General features: G+C 39.6%; 3 protein-coding genes across 3 annotated transcripts; 2 read left to right on the top strand and 1 right to left on the bottom strand.

Annotated features, from left to right (window-relative positions):
- Nucleotides 1–222: 222 nt before the first annotated feature.
- On the bottom strand, nt 223–4,958 carry si:dkey-33m11.8 (trypsin-3). The gene is made up of 6 exons (XM_056734892.1): nt 4,875–4,958; nt 4,237–4,299; nt 3,924–4,074; nt 1,012–1,153; nt 490–747; nt 223–401 (listed from the first exon to the last, which is right to left on the bottom strand). Exons 2-6 carry the CDS (start codon nt 4,286–4,288, stop codon nt 246–248), a joined length of 759 nt encoding a protein of 252 aa, XP_056590870.1. The 5' UTR covers nt 4,289–4,299; nt 4,875–4,958; the 3' UTR covers nt 223–245.
- Nucleotides 4,959–6,868: 1,910 nt separating this feature from the next.
- si:dkey-33m11.7 (trypsin-3) lies at nt 6,869–9,188 on the top strand. The gene is made up of 5 exons (XM_056735518.1): nt 6,869–6,917; nt 7,654–7,813; nt 8,292–8,433; nt 8,577–8,843; nt 9,000–9,188. The coding sequence occupies exons 1-5, from the start codon at nt 6,869–6,871 to the stop codon at nt 9,186–9,188; spliced, it is 807 nt and encodes a 268-aa protein (XP_056591496.1).
- A 3,264-nt stretch (nt 9,189–12,452) lies between these two features.
- camk2n1 (calcium/calmodulin dependent protein kinase II inhibitor 1) lies at nt 12,453–14,592 on the top strand. Its single transcript, XM_056735037.1, has 2 exons — nt 12,453–13,141; nt 13,574–14,592. Exons 1-2 carry the CDS (start codon nt 12,973–12,975, stop codon nt 13,636–13,638), a joined length of 234 nt encoding a protein of 77 aa, XP_056591015.1. The 5' UTR covers nt 12,453–12,972; the 3' UTR covers nt 13,639–14,592.
- Nucleotides 14,593–19,352: the final 4,760 nt, after the last annotated feature.

The raw sequence follows: 19,352 nt of genomic DNA, 5'->3' as shown, positions 1-19,352 counted from the left end.
ACAACTCGAAGGTGAGTAAAAAATGACAAATATTTCATTTTAGGGTGAAGTATCCCTTTAATTCTTGTGTTTTGTGATATTCTTCCCTACAGTACAAAATAGAAGCTTTATTTAAAAAAAATCTTTGTTTGAGAAAATAAGATGAAAGTCACTTTTAATGTTTCAACTATTCATCTCACATATTTTTTTAACCATCAGGTGTTATTTTTATGGTGGCAGATCAACATTCTTTAAAAAAGAGCATTTTAGGAGTTGTCGTTGTCAATTATCCAGTTGATCCAGGCGACGTTGTTGCGGACTTTAGTGTAGACTCCGGGGAAGTACCGGTTGGCACAACTGATGCCCCAGGACACGATGCCCTCAAACAAACCATTACAGATGAGAGGTCCACCAGAGTCACCCTGTAGCCAAACAAAGCACGTGTAAGGATAATCTACTTTTTTAATATTCATCTTCCAAAATGTATTAAAGCAAAACCAAATCACTCACCTGACAGGAGTCTTTTCCTCCCAGTGGAGATCCAGCGCACACCATGTTGTCTGTGATTCTGTAGTAGTAGTAGTATTGACACTGAGGGATGATGAAGACGTCCACAGCGCGGAGTACGGGAGACAGGTAATAACTGTACACCTGAGTGACGCCCCAGCCGCTCACTGTGCACGTTGTTGCCGGTAGTAATGGAGGACTCCCCAAGACTGGCAATGTAGCTGGCTGAACGTATGCATTGAGCTCTGCTGGACGCTCCAACTGATACATAAATCAATGTATTTAAAATGTGTTTAAAAAGAACAGCTACCCAAAACTGTCATCATTTATTCATCTCCATGTTGTGCCAAATCCAATAATTTCTGTTGAACTTTTTTGTTGCATTGAAGAAAGAAATTCATATTGGTTTGGACATCCTGACATGTGTAAATGATTAAAATATGGTGAATTGTTTCATTAAATATGCATATATTTTTAACTAAACCAACAATTGTAGCCTAGCCTTTAAGTGTAATGGATACTTACTTTTAAGAGCATGATGTCATTGTCAAATGTCCTGTAATTGTACAAGTAATTGACCAGCACTTTCGACACGTTGAACACCTGCTCATAGCCCTCTTTTTTAGAGAAGTCATGCTCGCTCAGAACCACTCGGATTAAGTAACTCCTGCAGACACACCACAATGTAACATCAGTAAACAAACAACCCATGCTTCATTTACTGCACTATTTCAGTTTTTATTTGCTGCAAATCTACTTTATTGAATATCCTTCACCTCTACACACTATGTTTTGGGCCTTCTCTACAAAACAATTATCATCTAAATAAATCGCTCTTTAGAACATCCCTATTGCCATGAACTTTGGCGGTACCCATTTATATTTAGCATATGGACAACACCTATGCAAGTCAATGGGTAAAGCTGTACTTCGGTTATCAACATTCTTCAATATTTCTTCTTTTGTGTTCTGCAGATGAAAGTCGTACAGGTTTGAAATGACATGAGTCTGGGTAAATTATGACAGAATTTAAATTGTTTTGGTGAACTATTACTTTAACTTTAAGTGTGTGTCTCTGGATAGAGCTGTCAGTTTTTTTCTTTCAAATTGATAAGCATCAGACTAGCTCAAAGGACAAACAGCTATACAAAGCACATTCCATTCCATTCCATTTTCTACCGCTTATCCGAACTACCTCGGGTCACGGGGAGCCTGTGCCTATCTCAGGAGTCATCGGGCATCAAGGCAGGATACACCCTGGATGGAGTGCCAACCCATCGCAGGGCACACACACTCACTCATTCACTCATTCACTCATTCACTCACGCACTCACGCACTCACGCACTCACGCACTCACGCACTCACACCCTACGGACAAATACAAAGCACATTTCATATATATTTTATTCATATTTATTTCACGATTTCACCTGCGCAGATAAACACGATGTTGCAGGGATAATAATGATAAAGGTAGGGTATGAAGGTTTATGCGTATTTGGAATGCTGTCCGGGGAGCGGGCTCCGAGCTCGCCGGATCTATCCGAACTCTGAGCACTCTACCCTGGCCAGAGCAAGTGCGCCGAGCTAGGAACTGGCTCGAGCCTGGAGAGCACGCCCCAAAGACTTGCTTAAGTGGGCCAGCAGCCAGAGTACGCATAACCCCCAAAACGCAACGCTAGGCGCTGCGGAGGTGGTGACTTGAGTTCAGGAACAGAAGAGATGATGAGGGCTCCTGAAGTGACGGTAGGCTAGGAGGGTTTGGTAAGGTTGAATCGATGACTGGATGTTGGAAATGTTAACAAAATGGCATCTCCTGGTTTTGTCCGTCTTGCTTTGCTTACTGAAGTATGACATGGTCTCTGAATCAAGTACTAATAGGTTGGATATGGTTGGGTGGACTAGGGGGATAAAGGTGGCTTTGGTGGAGAATTCAAGGGATCTTAGAAAACCGAAGAAGGCCAGGATGAACATGGCATCGAGTGTTCGGGCGACTTGCGTGGAGTAATATCCTTTGTGGTGGGTAGAGATGCAATTGGTGACTATGGGTAGCCTGGCGTCTGGACGGTGGCTGAGTTCTCTGGATGCCCTTGATGATCATTGATGTTTGTGAGCTTGTTATGGCTGATGATGGACAGTTGAATATCAATTTATGGAAGAAATGGACTCCCCTTAGGTAACCTTTAATCGAGCTGGCCTGCAGGTTTTTTTAAATGTTAAGAAAGAAGATGAATGAGGTGATGGTGAGGAGAGAAAAATCTGGAAAGGGAATGTTGATCGCCTCGTGAAAAGACCTGAAGCTTTCCATGCGGTGAGATATGATTGGAGGGTCCTAGGGCTGACGGCCTGAATAATGGAGTTTAGAGAGGCATCGTGGATGGTTTTTATGGGGTGGAAGATCTTATTGGAAGATCAGCTCGAATAGGAAGGTACCGGTGTTGGCAGGAGGTCCACTTTGGGCGCCAGCAGCTTGAACTTCTGCTAGGATCTGGGATCTGATGGTTCCTGAGACGGTAGGCAGTTCAGTAGCCGGTGCGTTGGCTGGCACGGGCATCACTGATGGTGTGGCCAATGAGAATTGCGGTCGGGCCTGTTGAAGAGAGAGAATGGCGGCCACTTGAGAGGCTAGCGGAGACATGCTCGCCCTAGCAGTGGCTTCTAAAGTAGCTGTGCAAGGACCGGGGACCGGAACCTGAGTTGCTAGCGGAAGCGGGCTCACGCTAGTGGTCGACGGAGGCGGCGCGGGCCAAGAGACTGGTGCTGGGATGGGGTATGAGTGAGCCTGGGCTCCGGGTGGTAGCAAGCTAACGTAGCTTGGGAGGCTAGCAGTGTCAGCTGCTGGCGGGGAGTTGGAAGGTGCTGTGCGCTGGAATGCGGTGGGATGGAGGAGCTACTGGAATCTCTCGACTAGGTGGTTCATGGCGTCCGGGGAATCCGTGGCGCTACCCATGCCAGCTGATGGCTTGCTGCGTCGGTTTGCCGGTTTACGCTACAATTGTGCACAAGAGACGACAGGGCGTGAATCTCCGGCTGAATCTCATGCTGCCAGACGAAGTATAGGGACAGACAATATGTACATTTCACTAACATATATATGTAAACATAAACTTTTATTCTGAATGCGATTAATCGTTTGACAGCCCTAATTTGTACATATTTCATTATTTGTCATTTTTATTTTTTGTATTACCTTTGGTTTTTATTGTGCTTAATGTGACGAATAAACAATTTTAATTTAATGAACATTTATTCATTTTACATTTATATGACTGTATACTTTTATTCAAAGCACATAGTAAGGGCATTAAAATATGTGTGCGTAAGAATTCACCACACATTTAGATTTTATTCTTAACGTAGGCATACATAGTGTGTAGAGTGCACAGGATATAGTTAAGTTTTATGCACAAACCCCAAGCTTGGCTGTAATACTCACGGCCTCCAACAGTGGGCAGCGGTAACCACCCACTGTGGGTGTATGAGGGTACCGCCGCAGTAATGATAGTTGTTGTACTGAACAGAGGCCTGGTATGGGATAGAATATGGCTTAACCTCCTGTCCTCCAATGATTCTCTGCTGCAGTGAGCCTGTGAATGACAGGAATAATGAGAAGCTCATATTCTTAACACAAAACGCATCACCATCTTTATGTAATTTATGCACATACTGCAACATCTTCGGCTATTGAATATGCATTATATTTAGATGAGACTGCTATACTCAGTTATTCAGGAAGTGAAGTGCTTTACCTTGAAGGGTTGAGATGATGAGCAGCAAGATGAATTCAAGACATTTCGTCATGTTTGAGGGGTCTAAACACAAAGGACATTTAGAGGTCAAAACTACGCTACAATTCAAGCTCAGGGATATGAATCAGTGACATCCAACTCGTCTTATTTCTTTCATAGATTAGATAATAAAATGGTAAAATTACCAATCAATATTAAAATTAGCCATAGCTTAACTAGCAGCCATTAATAAACCCTTGTTTGTTGATTTTCCAGTACTGTAGAAAATCTTAATTTTTGAGTTTTAAATACAATCTTTATCTTTTTAGGTTAAAGTACAATCAACTTGACTATAGAAGTTATATCAACTTATTTTTTAAACTTGGCCAGTGACGTGTTGTTATTACTTTGAAAACAAATTGAACGACTAATGTAAAAGGCAAAAAAAATCATAAATCATGTTTTGTATCATGCATTCCAATTAATACTGCAGCTTGTTTGTTTTGATTTAAGCCATAATAACAAAAAAACAAAGATATAATATTTGCACAATATAAGAAAAACTTATGATAAAATAATAAAAACATTTGAACAACTTTTGAATTGAACTTTCCAGTCCCTAAACAAAAACTATGAGCATTACATTTTGTTAAACTCACCCAAAGCATGGAAAGCTCAATCCTGGGCACTAAAAATCCCAATAACTTCACACCAGAACTACAGACGCTGGCGATATTGTGTATGCTTTTATAGTGTAACCGCATCCTTCCATAGGGTTTAGTGGTGTTGTTTATAAACTTACTATATTCGAGAACAAACAACAATAACACGACAGAACTTGGATGACCCAAAAGCTCTCAATAGCGCTTTAATTTGACTCTCTGTCTACCAATGACCCTTTAAGTCATAGAGAGTCCGCTGCTCTCTGAGGGGAAATCAAATATCTATTGACTGTTTGGTTTGACAAAACTGCTGTGAATAGAGTATCGGATGACTGTAAAATTGGGTGGAAAGGGCACTGGAATGATGGTAACCAAAGCAGCTGTGAACAAGGTCTTTGCGATATCCCCTGGCGTTTATTAATGCATGTCGGTATCCTCGGGGGAGAGCTCCACCTTGAGGGACGTGCTTTCTATTGATCTCTGGCCAAAAACATGATGTTCCTTCTCAGATGTGTTAAATCTGTTCTTAGAAAAGTATTTTTTGTCTCTTTTTTTATTAACAGTTTAACGATTCACTGAATATGAAATCATGTAGCCTGAATCTTACTGTTAATGCTTGTTGCTCAGTTTGCAGTGGAAATGCATATTGTTGCTGTCTTTCAAAACTTTGGATTTCCATATTTTTTTTATGCAATAAATTATTATTATTATTATTCACCCTGCATGTTTGTTCCTTGATTTTGCAGAAATTTAAACCATTAAAATGTATTAAAAGGGGCTTTTAAGTTTGACAACACAGTATTAAATCATTTAAAAGTTTTTTTCCATTTCCTTACAGTGAATTGGGACTTGCAAGGTTTCAGAAGGACACTGATGATATGTTAAGTATTTTTGTAAGGGATGTGTAGTTGGATGACTTCTGTCAGTAGGTAAGATACATGTTATTTTATATATCTCGCTGACCAAATTCACTGTTTTTCAGGAAATGGAAAAAACAAAGAACTTTTTCAATGAGTTCATACTGTGTTGTCAAAGTTGACAAGCACTTTTTAATTCTATTTATTGGTTAGATATTTGCAAAAGTGCTTTGCAATGACAAACATTAAAGGGTGACTAATAATAATGATTTATGACAAAAAATACAAATCACTAAATATGGTTCGATCGGTGATCGTGGTCCTCTGGCCTACAGGTTCATATAAATTCAAAGAAAAACAAAAAGAACCATGCTGACTCAGGCATGTTGCTCTTAATCATCAAGCAGTTACAACTCATTAGAAAATTCATTACCGTGATGTGAAAACATAAGGTACACCCTAAGATAAAAATCGTTTTCCTCCCATACGACACAAGAGAAAAGAGATTTTAGGCAAAATGTTGAGTCAGTGTCAGTCACTATTCACTTTATCCATCCTATGTGCACATTTTAGCAAAGATTTAAAGTGTGGGGTTATAGTGACCCCACACATTTTTTAATAAATCAAATGTACTTAAACAATTCATGACTAACAGAATCTGTCATTAATATCTGAATCAAATCCTTATGGGTTCCAATAAAAAATTCATTCATATGATAATTCATACTATTTTACAAAACTAGCATGAATCTCATAATCTTCAAATAATCTCATCTAATTGGGTTTGGTTTTAAGAAATGTAGTGTTTTCTAATAATACGAGAGAAACGCCATTAGTGAACCATTAGCATTCCTTGAGGATTTCTAACATCGCACATTTAAAGTCGTGAAGACTACCGACTTAAACTCATAAATGACCAGTACTCTCGATCAATTTAGTGAGTTTATGTTTGGTTGGTCATAAAGGAGAATCCTGACGAAAGACCAACTCTCATTTCTTTCATGAATCAAACATTGTTACCTAAACTGAAATCAGAACTTTGGAAACCTGAGGAACGGTGTTGATGTGCAGGATGTGAAGGACTTTGCTTCATATAGCCCAGCCAACATTCAGTCCTGCATTACACTTTGAGCCATGGCAATGCTGCTCTTCTTAGTGCTGCTGAAACTCATCCCAGCGGATGGTAAGTAAACTAACACTAGTAACATTAATTGTAGTCATATGTGCGTTGTCATATACAACTTTTCTAAATCTTCCAAAGAGGTGGATCAATAGATCCTGCTGTTGTTTAAACTTTATTGTTGCTCATTGTTTATCTAATTTATCCATGTAAGCACTCTTGACACTGACAGTGTTGTCAATATTAAGATTAGCAGTTGAACAATATTGTTTTTTTAGTTCTGCATTTGACCCCATCCAACCAATAATGAATATTTGGATACGGCCTTACATGCACGGGTTAACTTTCAGTGCTTGCAATGAGTGTTTGATACGGTGGATAACATGCAAAATTAATGTTTTACATTGTTTAATTCACATTTTGCTCATGTTATTTTATGCTAAATATTTTAATTAAAAAAAAGTATGTAAAAACAGTCATTTTACAGAGTTTAAATGTTTTTTAAAAGATTGTTCACGAATTAAATAAATACTGTAAGTGCAAGAAAAAGACTGGAAATTTAACATGTAGTTTTACACAACCAAACTGTTTCTATACAGCTTTTCAGATTAAGACTTTTTTCAGTGTACATATATACATACTTCAAATAAAACTTTGATATTTGCTTGCCTATAGAGAAGTTCAAAATCAAAAATGTTATATTGGTCTATTCTTTAGAGGTGAATAGGCATAAGATTAAAATTCATCCTCTTTTGGGCCCCTTGAAGTCTGATCCATTTAAAATCTTTTTTCCCTCCAGGTGTGGACTTCATTCAGGGTCGCATTGTTGGAGGGTACACCCCATCGCCGAATTCAATCAAATACATCGTATCATTACAAAGCTCGAAAGGCCAACATTTCTGCGGTGGATCTCTGGTCCATAAATACTGGGTGCTCACTGCTGCTCATTGCAATATTGGGTTTGTGTTTTTTTCACCATTTCTTGAAAGACATCTCTGCATAACTAGCTTTTTTACGAGACTTACAGGATCTATGGTAACTGAGCTTCTGTCTGATGGCCAAGTCTGTGGGTGAGATGAAAGCCAGAGTATGGCAGACAGTCATACAGGACGCACTGTAACCTTGACCCATCATCACTGTGTGGGACTTAATGGATGTTGGCTTATCTGCTGCTTGGCACAGCTGAGGCTGCTAACAGCGAGAAATTCTGTCACTCATCTCATGTCCTTCCCAAAGAACCTCTGTGAGAAGAACAAGTGATGAAATTCAGATCTCAAACATACATCTATCAGAAGGATTCACAATTTGTATAAATTTCAAAAGATTTATTCAACTTTATGAGTTGACTTTGTTTTGAAGTCATGACTGTAATCTTGAGCTAGTGTCCATCATTCTGACTTATCTGGTAAACGAATGGTCTTGTTTCTTGTCTTTAAGTGTGGGTGAGATGATGGTGGTGGCTGGAGACTTTACTTTGGGTGGCAACGAGGGAACGGAGCAGTTTTCCAAAGCTCAGTCCATGATCCCACACCCGATGTACAACAAGAGCTCTAACAATGCAGATATCATGCTCATAAAGGTACAACACTGTTTTCAGTTTGGCTACCAACGTTCTTCAAAATATTTTCTTTTGCAGAAGTCATACAGGTTTATAATGACATGAGGGTGAAGTATTACAGTAAAAAGTGTTTTTCTGACAATCAAATACATGGTTTCTTTCAGCTTAGTTCACCCATAGAGCTGAACAAGTATGTGTCCCTTGCCCCGCTCCCCAAACAGAACACAGGCCCACTGGCGGGCAGGATGTGCCGGGTGTCTGGGTGGGGCTCCACCAGTCCCATCGGAGGTCAGATCCCCCTCACTCTCCGCACCGTCAGACTCCCCATCGTCTCCACTGCAAAGTGTAACAGCAGTCAGTCTTTCAATGGAAACATCACAGTCAATATGATCTGTGCAGGGATGAGGGCAGGGGGAAAGGATGCGTGCAAGGTACTTCTTTTCGTGCATATCCCTGTAGATTTCAAACATTTTTACATATAAACTTGTGGCGAAAGAGCTGCTTGTTACACAAATGCTTTAAGAATTGTATAATTTAAGTATTAGCCTCTTAAAATAATCATAAGGGAGAACAATGTGATGTTTCAGGGGGACTCTGGTGGCCCCTTGGTGTGTGATGGACGGGTCTATGGATTGGTCTCCTGGGGGAATGGCTGTGGAGATCCCAGATTTCCAGGAGTGTATACAGCTGTGTCCAGGTTCCGCAGATGGATTGATCAGACCATATACAGCCCGTTGTCACGATGCATTAGGTCAAAGTTCACTGTACCTATATAGAGGACAGGTCACATTAAAACCGCTCCCTATCTCCTATAATGAACTAGAAGTACTTTTGTAGCAGTATCTGAAACCTGAAGGAACAACTTAATTCTCTACATGTATTCACTATTTTTACATATGATGCACTTTGATTTTGAGACTAATTTACTTACTATTTTTCTTAATATTGACCGTTTCATCGGACGCGCGCACTTGCCCCTGAGTTAACTTCCGGTTTGTGTTTGGAAAGTGTCTTATAATATAACAATTTATATTTAATTTAATTTCTGTAATATTAATTAATATTTTTATTTTATTGTATAATAATTGTATTAAATAAACGATGAATTTTGTTGTTTATTCATAAACAATTTGATGAATGGGTGCATTGACATCGGCACATGGGTATCACAGTCTAAATTCTAAATAATGGAGAGACAAATTTAGCCAAAGGGTTTCTTTTGATTGTTTTCAGAAATAATCTACAGCACTCTATTGTTTGTGAATGTGTACCGGAAGTTAAGGTTGGGGGGTGACAAAAGTGTGCATGCGCTGCAACGTTTGTATACGTTGTTAGGACGAAACCGTCTATTAGGTAAAACAATCGCTTGATTTGAATCCCCTCCACAAATGTATTCATGTACATGTAAATGTAGTGTAGTGTTTTATTTTAAATCTAATAAAGTCAATATGTATAAAATGCCCTCTGCAGTATATGTGTATTCTTGTTAACTTCCATAGACCACTGAATTTTTTCTGTTATTTATTGACAATCTGTCCTGTTTATATATAATATGATCTATGAGTAACGTAAGTTGTCAAACACTTTAGCACTTTTTTAAGTTGCTTTTCAAACAAACAAAGACGAAGCTGATGTTGGACATGCAAACCAACGGTTTTAACGTTTCTTGTGTTCATTTAGCTGAAGGTGATTTGCATAGAACTAGTTTGTAAATACAAATTTTCAGCCGAGTTGAGAAATTAATAATCAAACCCAAATCCCAAGTATGTTAGACTGAAAAATAACTCAAATCTATATGACTGGAGAGCAAAAAAAAGAGCTGAGGTTATACCTCACATGCAACAATGGGTGTTTGCAAATCTACTAGGACTGGGTGTGTCTGCAGTTCATCTTCTCTGAAGGTGGCATCAGTTCCCCGAGCCTTTGGTTTCACTGCCTGCACATGACACCGCATGTAAAATGATCACTGCATGACAGACCTTGTGTGTCCACACACAATGATTTATGTGCAGATCATAATGAATGCGTTCAAAAACACCATTTTCTACAACAATATCAACTTTATGAGCCATTATTCATTACTTGCAGAATTAAAAAACAATATAGGTTACAGCAAACAGGTCGTTGGGGGTAATGACGTTTTGGAGGTTGCATGTTTGGCCATAAAAAATGATCTGATGGGTCTTTGAATAGTATTTCTGGGAAGTAAAGCATAACAACATGTTCCCAGAGGGCAACCATTGTAAATGAATGTGCCACACGAAAATGAGTAAACGCTGAAGAACAAAGCTTGTGCAACTTTACACTTGATGACACAGAGAATGGGATCAACATGCTGAATATTTGTGATAATAACGTGATGTAAAACCACAACATAAAATGTAATAAATTAATAGAAAAGAACTATCATTTGCATTAATATCTGCAAGGCAAGTTAACATCGCAGATAGTTGGAATATACTGTATATATATGATCATGAGATGATAATGTTGCAATTTAGGTACTTCAATATCTTCAATGCAATAACAGAGGACAGATTTGTTTAATCCAGTAGTTTTTATCTGGGGGTCACGACCTACATGTGGGTCACAGCCTCACAGATGTATTATAATAAAGCCACGGACAGCAGGGGAAAAAAGATTTTAATTATTGAGCACAAAATCACACCGTTCAAACTAAGCAAAAGTCATCACGCATGCTGCATGATTTGTTATTATGTGTAAAAAAACGTGGTCGAAACTGTGCATATAAATACATTTCATTAATTTATTTAAAAAAATCATTAACTATAAATATTAATTATCAATAGAATCTAAACAGGCAACATTAATACCAGCATCACTTGTTGCATGGGGCAAACATGGTTTTACTGATCACAAGTTGATCTGATTGTAACAAGTTTTTGGATCATTGAAATTCAAAGACAGATTACATAAAATCAACATCCAGTTCTGGACATGGCAGCGATTCACTGGGGAGACTGTTGTTGCTGAGATCTTATACATTTTGGAGGCTATTACGTACATAAATATTGGAAATTGTCTACATTTCTAAATTTGAACTCCCCCCTTGAAATTTACTCCCTGGACTCTGTTCTCCTGTGTTCCCCCCAATCCCATCCCTGTCAGTGCCTCCAATATACTATTAATACATTTTAAGTTTTATTTTAAAGACATTTCTGGTCTAGCTTGTAAAAATGTAAGTACAAAATGTCAAAATGTAAGTACTAAGCTGTCATATTACTATTCCAATTCAGTCTCAATTGTCTCTGCTCTCAACTAGATTGTTTTTAATGAGGCCAGAACGGTCTAATCTAATCGATTATATCACTATGCGCATTTTTAGCAAACCAAAACAGTGCACCAACTTTGTGCTTTCACCTCTCTAGCAATTTCAGTATGGAACAAAATGGCCTCCGTCAAGGCTCAATCAGAGACGGAAGGAAGCTGTGCGTCTTCCTGCTCAAAGGATATTTCTGCAGTGAAGTGATGGTGACTCTTGTAGGATTCTGGAAAGGTTACGAGTGTGGCTGAAGATTATGCTCTCGAAATCTTGGAAAGAGAAACAAGCCCCCGCAGCTCATATCCAGATGATGCCAGCATCACTCGGGCTTTTGATATTGTGAAATGAAAACCTATGCACAGAGGGAAGAAAGCATCCCGTAATTTTTTCTCCTGTGATTCGCAGGCGTTTTTAATATCTTGTTCTGTGTGATCGTGGTTTAACTGTAAAGAAATGATAAAAGTTCTGAATAGAGAACAAGTGTGTTCTTACTGCATCTATGATATATGAGGCCATCTAAATGTCATTAGACTCTGTCAGTTGTTATTCAATCCCATTGGCTATTGGTATTCATAATAATAAACTAGTTGAAAGTCAAAGAGTGAGAAGGGACTCCGAATAGCCTGCATATATAAAGGTTTTATTATTTCATCGAATAATAATTGACATTGAAATGGTTACATTGGGGTTAATTGGGAAATCAGACTCTTCATGAAACTTCGGTGATTATGAGTCATTTCTTGACGCGGGCATCTGGAGAATGCTTCTTTTTAAGATCATTTTGATCCTCAGATAAGACAGCTTGGAAAATTCCCAAGATTAACATTGGCGATAGCTGCATTGACAGAGCCGGAGAGCCCAAAACGCACGCAGCCCCGCGCGTCGCTCTACCAGGAAGCCCGCGCCTCAGTGACGTTCATTATCCATCAGGTCTCGCAGGGATCTTTGTTTTACATCGCTTCCCAATTTGCATTCGTTTCTCACGTTTTCCATACGACGCCCGAAAAGCACCGCGCAAAGGCGCACTACCTCCGCGAGCGCGCGTTGCCTTTCAGAATTCCAGAAATCCTGGAATAATTCGGGCGGGCACGCGCTGTACGAGGGAAAATTACATGCGTTCGCCCCTCGTTTCGCACACGCACTCGCGGAGACACGTGCGATAGAGGTAAACAGCCGCCCGCGTCGTGAAGGATTCGCTCGACAGTCGCGCAATTTTCACATCGATTTCAGAGGAGATACAGTAGCTGCTGTTTGCGCCTCGGGTTAGTTCATACAGCATGTCTGATGTATTGCCGTATAACGAGGAAAAAATGACTCATTATGGAAACGACGGGGACGAGGAACACCTTTCCTTCACCTGCCGCCTCCAAGATACCAACAACTTTTTCGGTGGCAACCCGAATAAACGGCCACCAAAGCTCGGCCAAATCGGGAGAAGCAAAAGAGGTAACGGAGAATGCCTTTGTTTGTTGCACGAACAAAAGAAGTCGCCTTTGTTGATGCGAAATTCCTTGTTGCGCTTCACTTATGCTTGCCAATTACCATTTTACGCACGGTGCATGGAAATGTTGCGCATATTCTTTATACGCACGATTTTATCAAGAGGTGTCGCATGCATTCCGATTGTGTAATAATACCCAGTCACAATGCTTTAGCGCGGTCATTTTCTGCTCATTTCTTAAATAGGCAGATTTATTTCTAAACAATGATGTGATGCGCCATTTCTGCTGTTGTATTAAAATGCATGGCGGCATGGAATCACCATCTTGGAGCCCCTTGTGCCAGTGCGTGAACGAGTGAGGGAGAGTGACAGACAAAACAGGCAACATGATCTATATAACACAGTGCTCATCCTTTTTTCTCTCTATCCGTGAACAGTTGACGAAGACAACGATGGCGAAGGCTCGGACAAGAACACAGAGAAATCGTCCTCGTCTGCGTGAATCGGACCAAAGACACTTAACCTCTCATGTGTATATCCAAAGACGTTTTGAAGAGGCACTCTCTCCCATCTGGCAACAAGCACTCCACACATTCTCTTTTCGATCTCCCTAACTCCATTGTCCAGGGTTTACAGACTGACAGTACAGTGGACTGAAGCAGCGGTGCGGAAGAGTGGCCCAGGGGCTCGAAGGAATACTGTGTTTTCCAAACTATTCCGAGATATGTGCAATGACAGAGTTCGGTCTCATTAAAGAGACCGCGCTTCTCTTTTTTTTTGGCTATAATGAAGCAATTAGAATGACTGAGCAGAGGATACCATTAACATCTGACCAGTGTCTTCCCCCGGTGCACGGTTAACCGAGTAGCCTACTGGTGGTGTTTATGGTATACAAGCGATGTCGACCTTTCTTCCAGAGTGGACCTTCAAAGGGGTTTCACTATGTATGTAAAAAAAGCTATTTATTAATCTTTGGATACATATTTTGCAGTGTTGAAGGTTGAGCAAACGTTTTATATAGAATGATGACGAGAAGTGTTTTCGGTTTTAATGTTTTGTATGTAGCTTAACTGTGACTCTCGTGATCTGCTTTATGGTAATTTCACTTCATTCGTTTCGATGTTCCGTCGAATCTGGAATGTCAGTTTTAACGACAGTACCCTTACAGTTGCATTATTATTGTAAAACATATTTACTGTAGATGTGCCAAATGAACCTGACAGAAATGGACGTTAATGCGCTTTCTTCACGTGCAGTTTTATGAATATTTGGTGGTCATGTTTACAGGGCTCTTTCATACTTGTGATGTATTTTAGTCATGCATGGCGAACCTCAAGACCTCAAGAACATCTTCTTGATTACCGTATTTATCTGGCAGAGCATTTCTACAGAATATATGTTATAATAAAGATTTTGAGAAACATTAAAGGAGGAGCCGTTTTTTGTGCTGACTGAATCTGTGTGTGATCACAAATCCAGGGGACGTGACATTCCCCCCCCCCCCCCCCGCCACGAGCTTTAAATGATTCATGGTTTGGGATGAGCATTGTCAAAGCACACCATTTTAAATCCAGTCCGGCGAGATGGTGGAAATCACCCATCGTGTCAGGGCGAATATTAGATGCCGTGCATGAGTTTCCCAGGGCTCCTTCTGTCAGTCTGGAGGTAACGGTTGTTAAAACAAGGGCTGGATGGGCTGCCATGGCAACAGATTCACCTTGCATGCAGAACCCCCTGAAATTTCCAATGCGTCCACTAGGGAAGCCACAGCAGTAGATCAGACTGTGACTGAGGAACATCACGTCTGTTTGGAAATACACTCGAAATCTAGTTTAAATAGCAGACAACAAGTCATCCCTGCTACTATCCCCAATTTATAAACCATCCTAAAAAGGGCAATGCGAGGTTGCACCACAAAACGTTGCATTCACATCATGACATCACGTGTTTCCAAAATGTCACAAACAGCAGGGAATGCAATAGGATGAGGATCAGACGTTGAGGCTGTCGAAACGCATTATGTAATGCACCCGGGAAGTCAGCCATAAATGGTGGCACAGGCTGGCGCTGCGTTCGGTACAGGCATGCAAAAACGGCGGCTGCTCTTGAGATTTGCATTTTGCTGCTATGTTTTGGTTTTGTTGAATGGGGGCTCCTTCTCCGGGTTTCATGGGAGTGCCCCGTCCACCGCCAATGTGACTCACGCATGTTAGAATGAATTCGGAAAGCATTCAGAATAGGGAAATATTAGCGGTTTTGGAAATGACCTTTAGTGGAACCGAATACTTTGAAAAATATTTTAGTTTCTCTGACGTGGACTCTTGAGAGCCCTAAGCTGAACTTTGTCATTTGTTTTTATGCTAATTGAAGTACCTAATCTATCCACATTTGATAGCCGCCGGCATGGTACTGACCTCAGCGTATCCAAATCGGCGTCTGGCAACCAAAAACAAGATTTTTTTGATTGATGTCAGACTTCATCGATGATACTGTGTTTGGAGGGCTGGTTGTTATTTGTTGGGACTCTGAGTCAGAGAAGCTCACTCAGTATGTACACCATGCACACCAGAAGGCGACATACACTGTTGGCTGACTGGACTGTTTCCATGGTTACCATTACAGGTTTTTGCTCTCTTCGCTGCTGCAAAGTCGTCAGCGGGAAGTGTACGAGAATGTTTCATAGAGTGATTTTTGGTGCAGAGGCTTCAAAAGAAAGCAGCCGGACGGCTTCGCAACAACCGCATCGAAACGACGTCCGAAATCGAAGGTTCTCTGTGGAAATCATGCAGTCGTGGAGACCGACTGAGAATATGATGGCAGATATGATGTAACGGAGCCACTAATTAAAATATCGAAAATCACATTGCGTAGCACGGTTTGGCTTTCCGCTGCGAGTGATGTAACGCTATTCTGAAGGAAACCATTTAAAATGCATCAGCCGTCTAGATCTAAACGCACACCCATAAGAAATGTTCCACTGTAGAAGTGAAGCCTCACCGTACCAGAGGTCACTTCGCAATCTATTGCATGGTGATCGTTTTCAGAAAGAAACAGAGTGGGTTCTTTGTTTCTGGGTGCCAAAGAAACGCTGTGTTAGAGCCCCAGGCAACATGGCTGGTAACTGTGTAAGTCAAGCTCTTGAATAAAATATGTCGGCCCAGATGGATGATCCACCATTGGTCACTGGATTAGATCCACATGTCTCACCCAGACAAACTGTTAGGACGTTGACTCGGGTACAGAGCCAGATTCAGGGACAAAGCACATGAGGCATTAAACCAACTACATCTGAGGGTGAATCAAATCACCTCCCGTCGCACTTTTATCCGAATGCAAGACTTGCAAAATCATATGAGACTTGCAAGTCGTTATACAATTATTTCTATTTGATGACTTTCTAGTTTAAGTGGTAGCAATTAGCTATTGAATATCAGCATTATAAAGAAACTAATGTATTATTGAGAACATAATAAGGCAGCACTGGGAACATGTTATTGGAGAATGATTGCCTGTCTGCAAACACAATAAAGCGCTCACCTCTCATACTTTCAGCCAGAAGAACATTGCTGGCAGGATCTGGGCCCATGTGTGTTGTATGACTCCCTTTTATGGGAAAAACAATGTCCGCAGGATTCAACTTCTGAGGTTTTCATCAATCATGATTGCCTTTTGAAGACATCAGAGTACAGAAAATTTGGAACAGAGATCTCAAAGTGTAGATTCAAGAGATTTTTGTCATTTATAGACTGTGTAACCGGACGGACGTGCTGGCCCGAAGTTAAAGGGGTCTTATGACACGGCTAAAATGAATATTATTGTTTGTTTTACATGTAATGTAATGTGTGTACTCGATTGAAGGTTCAAAACGCTGTATTTTCCACATACCGTGCATGTTTGGATCACCTCTTTGCTCCGCTACTCTGAAATGCGCAGATTTTTTACAAAGCTCATCTCTCTGAAAAGCGAGGTGTGCTATGATTGGCCAGTTAACCAGTACTTAGTGATTGGTTGAATACTGCAAGTGTGTGATGGCAATGTAACGCCTCTTACCATATTAGAAACATCAGGTTTACTTGTGTATACATCTGGGTGGTCTTAGTCAAATCATACCACGAACTGACGTAGATGGGGGTGTGGTTACACGAGGCATTTCAGGAAGGTCTGGGTGAGCATTCACTTTTAGATAGAATGACTCTTTTGTTCAGCCACTTTAATTTTTGCAATTTTAAGTGTCTAATACATGCATGGGCAACTTATAACACACCAAAGAAACAGAAAAACACGTATTAGTCCCATATGACCCCTTTAACTTAATTTATTTTACATTTAATTTACATTAATATTAATATTCTTTTGTATTCATGTTTTATTGAATATTATTGTATTAAATTAACTTAAAATTCCTCAACAGTTATTGATTCTTTGCAGGGGTCTACCGGAAGTTAAGTTAGGGCCACATAACGTTTGTTTTAAGTTGTTTCTATTTTTTCAACCTTTTTAGTACTATTAAACTCATTCAAGTGTAGCACAATTCTAACTGTGGGAATTATGTTGAAAATAAAAAACAAAAAATATTATATTTGAGCATATTCATAGACGCCACCCTTTGACTTGAATTTACAAAATCCTTCTCTTTGCTGTTTTTTCATTCAGCTTATTGAGGTCTCAACCTGAGAAGCTTTTCAGAGTGATCTGAAGGGGTTACCACAAGTATTTCCAAACTTTTGATCAGGACTGTTGTCTGTTACAGTGCAGAATTCAATTATTTCTTCTGCAAATCTTCAGGCAACCACTAAAATAGATTATACATAAGTGAAAAAATCATGCACTAAAAATAAAACAAATGCTTTACAAATTTGAAGAGAGATCTCACATGGGTATTTGAACCACCAAATGTTAAAATCTGTGCTGTTACCATAGTAAAAACTGCTGGTAAAACCTTAATTTTAAAGGTTGACATTTTCACAGAGCTGCCCATACACCTTTTCATACACATAATATTCATGCAAGCATAGAAAAGTGGAATATGAAATGAATGTTAGACAAACATTTGCAAAATTCTGCAAACATATTCAACTGTCCCATTTATACAGACGTTGTCATCTGTAATATTAAAGAGTGAATCATACTGTTTTTGTTGTTGTTTTCTGAATTATGTCTTGCATTTATGTACATTATGTAGCCTACATTTATTAGCATTTGAATGATGTCATCATGCATTCTAAGTTTATGGTGTGCTATTTACAGTATGTTCTCAGTTAAAAGCAAAAAAGTATCTCTGTATGTGATTGCTTTAATATGACTACATGGTTAAGTGGCACTTCATCTGTCCACTTAATCTGAAATGATAAAGTAAAAATATTGGATCTCTGATAGGGCTTGGATTGGTCTATTATTTATCAAACACACGTCATCTGCAGTATCTGAGGAACAGAATTATTTCTGGTACTGTGAAAACTTTGTCTGTGATGAAGGAGCATTTCATAATCTTTCCATCTTTGGTTGCCATGGACACTTGCAGAGTTATCACAATGGATAAGCAAAGCTGAAATGACAAGATTTCTCCAGTTAAGAATACTCTGGAGGAAAAAAGGACTGATGTAATCTTTAAACACAAGCCAAACGCATGCCTCATTCATTCTGTTCAACAAGAGAAGTGACAAAAATCAATTACTCATTTAAAGCAACAAGAGACCCAGCAGACCACAGTTAAAAGCAGACTATCACACACCTGATGGGTCAAGAGAAATATCACTATATAAATAAAGAGATAGTTTGACCCACTATAAGAGAGTAAGATCATAATAAGAGAGTTAGATCAGAAATGTGCTATGGAAGAGAAATAGATGTGTTTCTTATTGTATTTTAAATGAATCAATCTTGCACCTTCTCATCTTCTGGCATGAAGATTCTGGGTCATTCTGTGAGTGTGAGAAGTTAAAGAGGTATGGGGCAGCATCTACAGGCAATGCTGAGAATTACTGATAACCTCACCTGCTCTTCATCTTTTTATTGAAGCATACTGATGGAATTGATATCTGATTATACATAAACACAATCCAAGGAGGTCTCTTGGGTTTTGACTCAGAAGACCATACGTCTAAAGATGATATATTATCCTTACACGAAATAAAATATTATACAACAAGTCTCCATATGTTACTGTATCTGATTCTTGTCATTTTTAAAAAAATGTTTTGGTTGAATTTAATTCCG

This window comes from Triplophysa dalaica, chromosome 21, assembly GCF_015846415.1.
Source record: "Triplophysa dalaica isolate WHDGS20190420 chromosome 21, ASM1584641v1, whole genome shotgun sequence".
Taxonomy (NCBI): Eukaryota; Metazoa; Chordata; class Actinopteri; order Cypriniformes; family Nemacheilidae; genus Triplophysa; species Triplophysa dalaica.
This window is presented reverse-complemented; position numbering and strand designations above follow the sequence as displayed.

What these genes read in the sequence shown, in the direction of transcription:
- si:dkey-33m11.8 (XM_056734892.1), bottom strand. Translation starts at nt 4,288, where the DNA reads ATGACGAAATGTCTTGAATTCATCTTGCTGCTCATCATCTCAACCCTT. An exon ending in CATCATCTCAACCCTTCAAG is followed by an intron (nt 4,075 to 4,236) that starts GTAAAGCACTTC and finishes TGTCATTCACAG; the next exon opens with GCTCACTGCAGCAGAGAATC. An exon ending in GAGGAAAAGACTCCTGTCAG is followed by an intron (nt 402 to 489) that starts GTGAGTGATTTG and finishes GTTTGGCTACAG; the next exon opens with GGTGACTCTGGTGGACCTCT.
- si:dkey-33m11.7 (XM_056735518.1), top strand. Translation starts at nt 6,869, where the DNA reads ATGGCAATGCTGCTCTTCTTAGTGCTGCTGAAACTCATCCCAGCGGAT. An exon ending in CAGATATCATGCTCATAAAG is followed by an intron (nt 8,434 to 8,576) that starts GTACAACACTGT and finishes GGTTTCTTTCAG; the next exon opens with CTTAGTTCACCCATAGAGCT. An exon ending in GGGGAAAGGATGCGTGCAAG is followed by an intron (nt 8,844 to 8,999) that starts GTACTTCTTTTC and finishes GTGATGTTTCAG; the next exon opens with GGGGACTCTGGTGGCCCCTT.
- camk2n1 (XM_056735037.1), top strand. Translation starts at nt 12,973, where the DNA reads ATGTCTGATGTATTGCCGTATAACGAGGAAAAAATGACTCATTATGGA. An exon ending in AATCGGGAGAAGCAAAAGAG is followed by an intron (nt 13,142 to 13,573) that starts GTAACGGAGAAT and finishes ATCCGTGAACAG; the next exon opens with TTGACGAAGACAACGATGGC.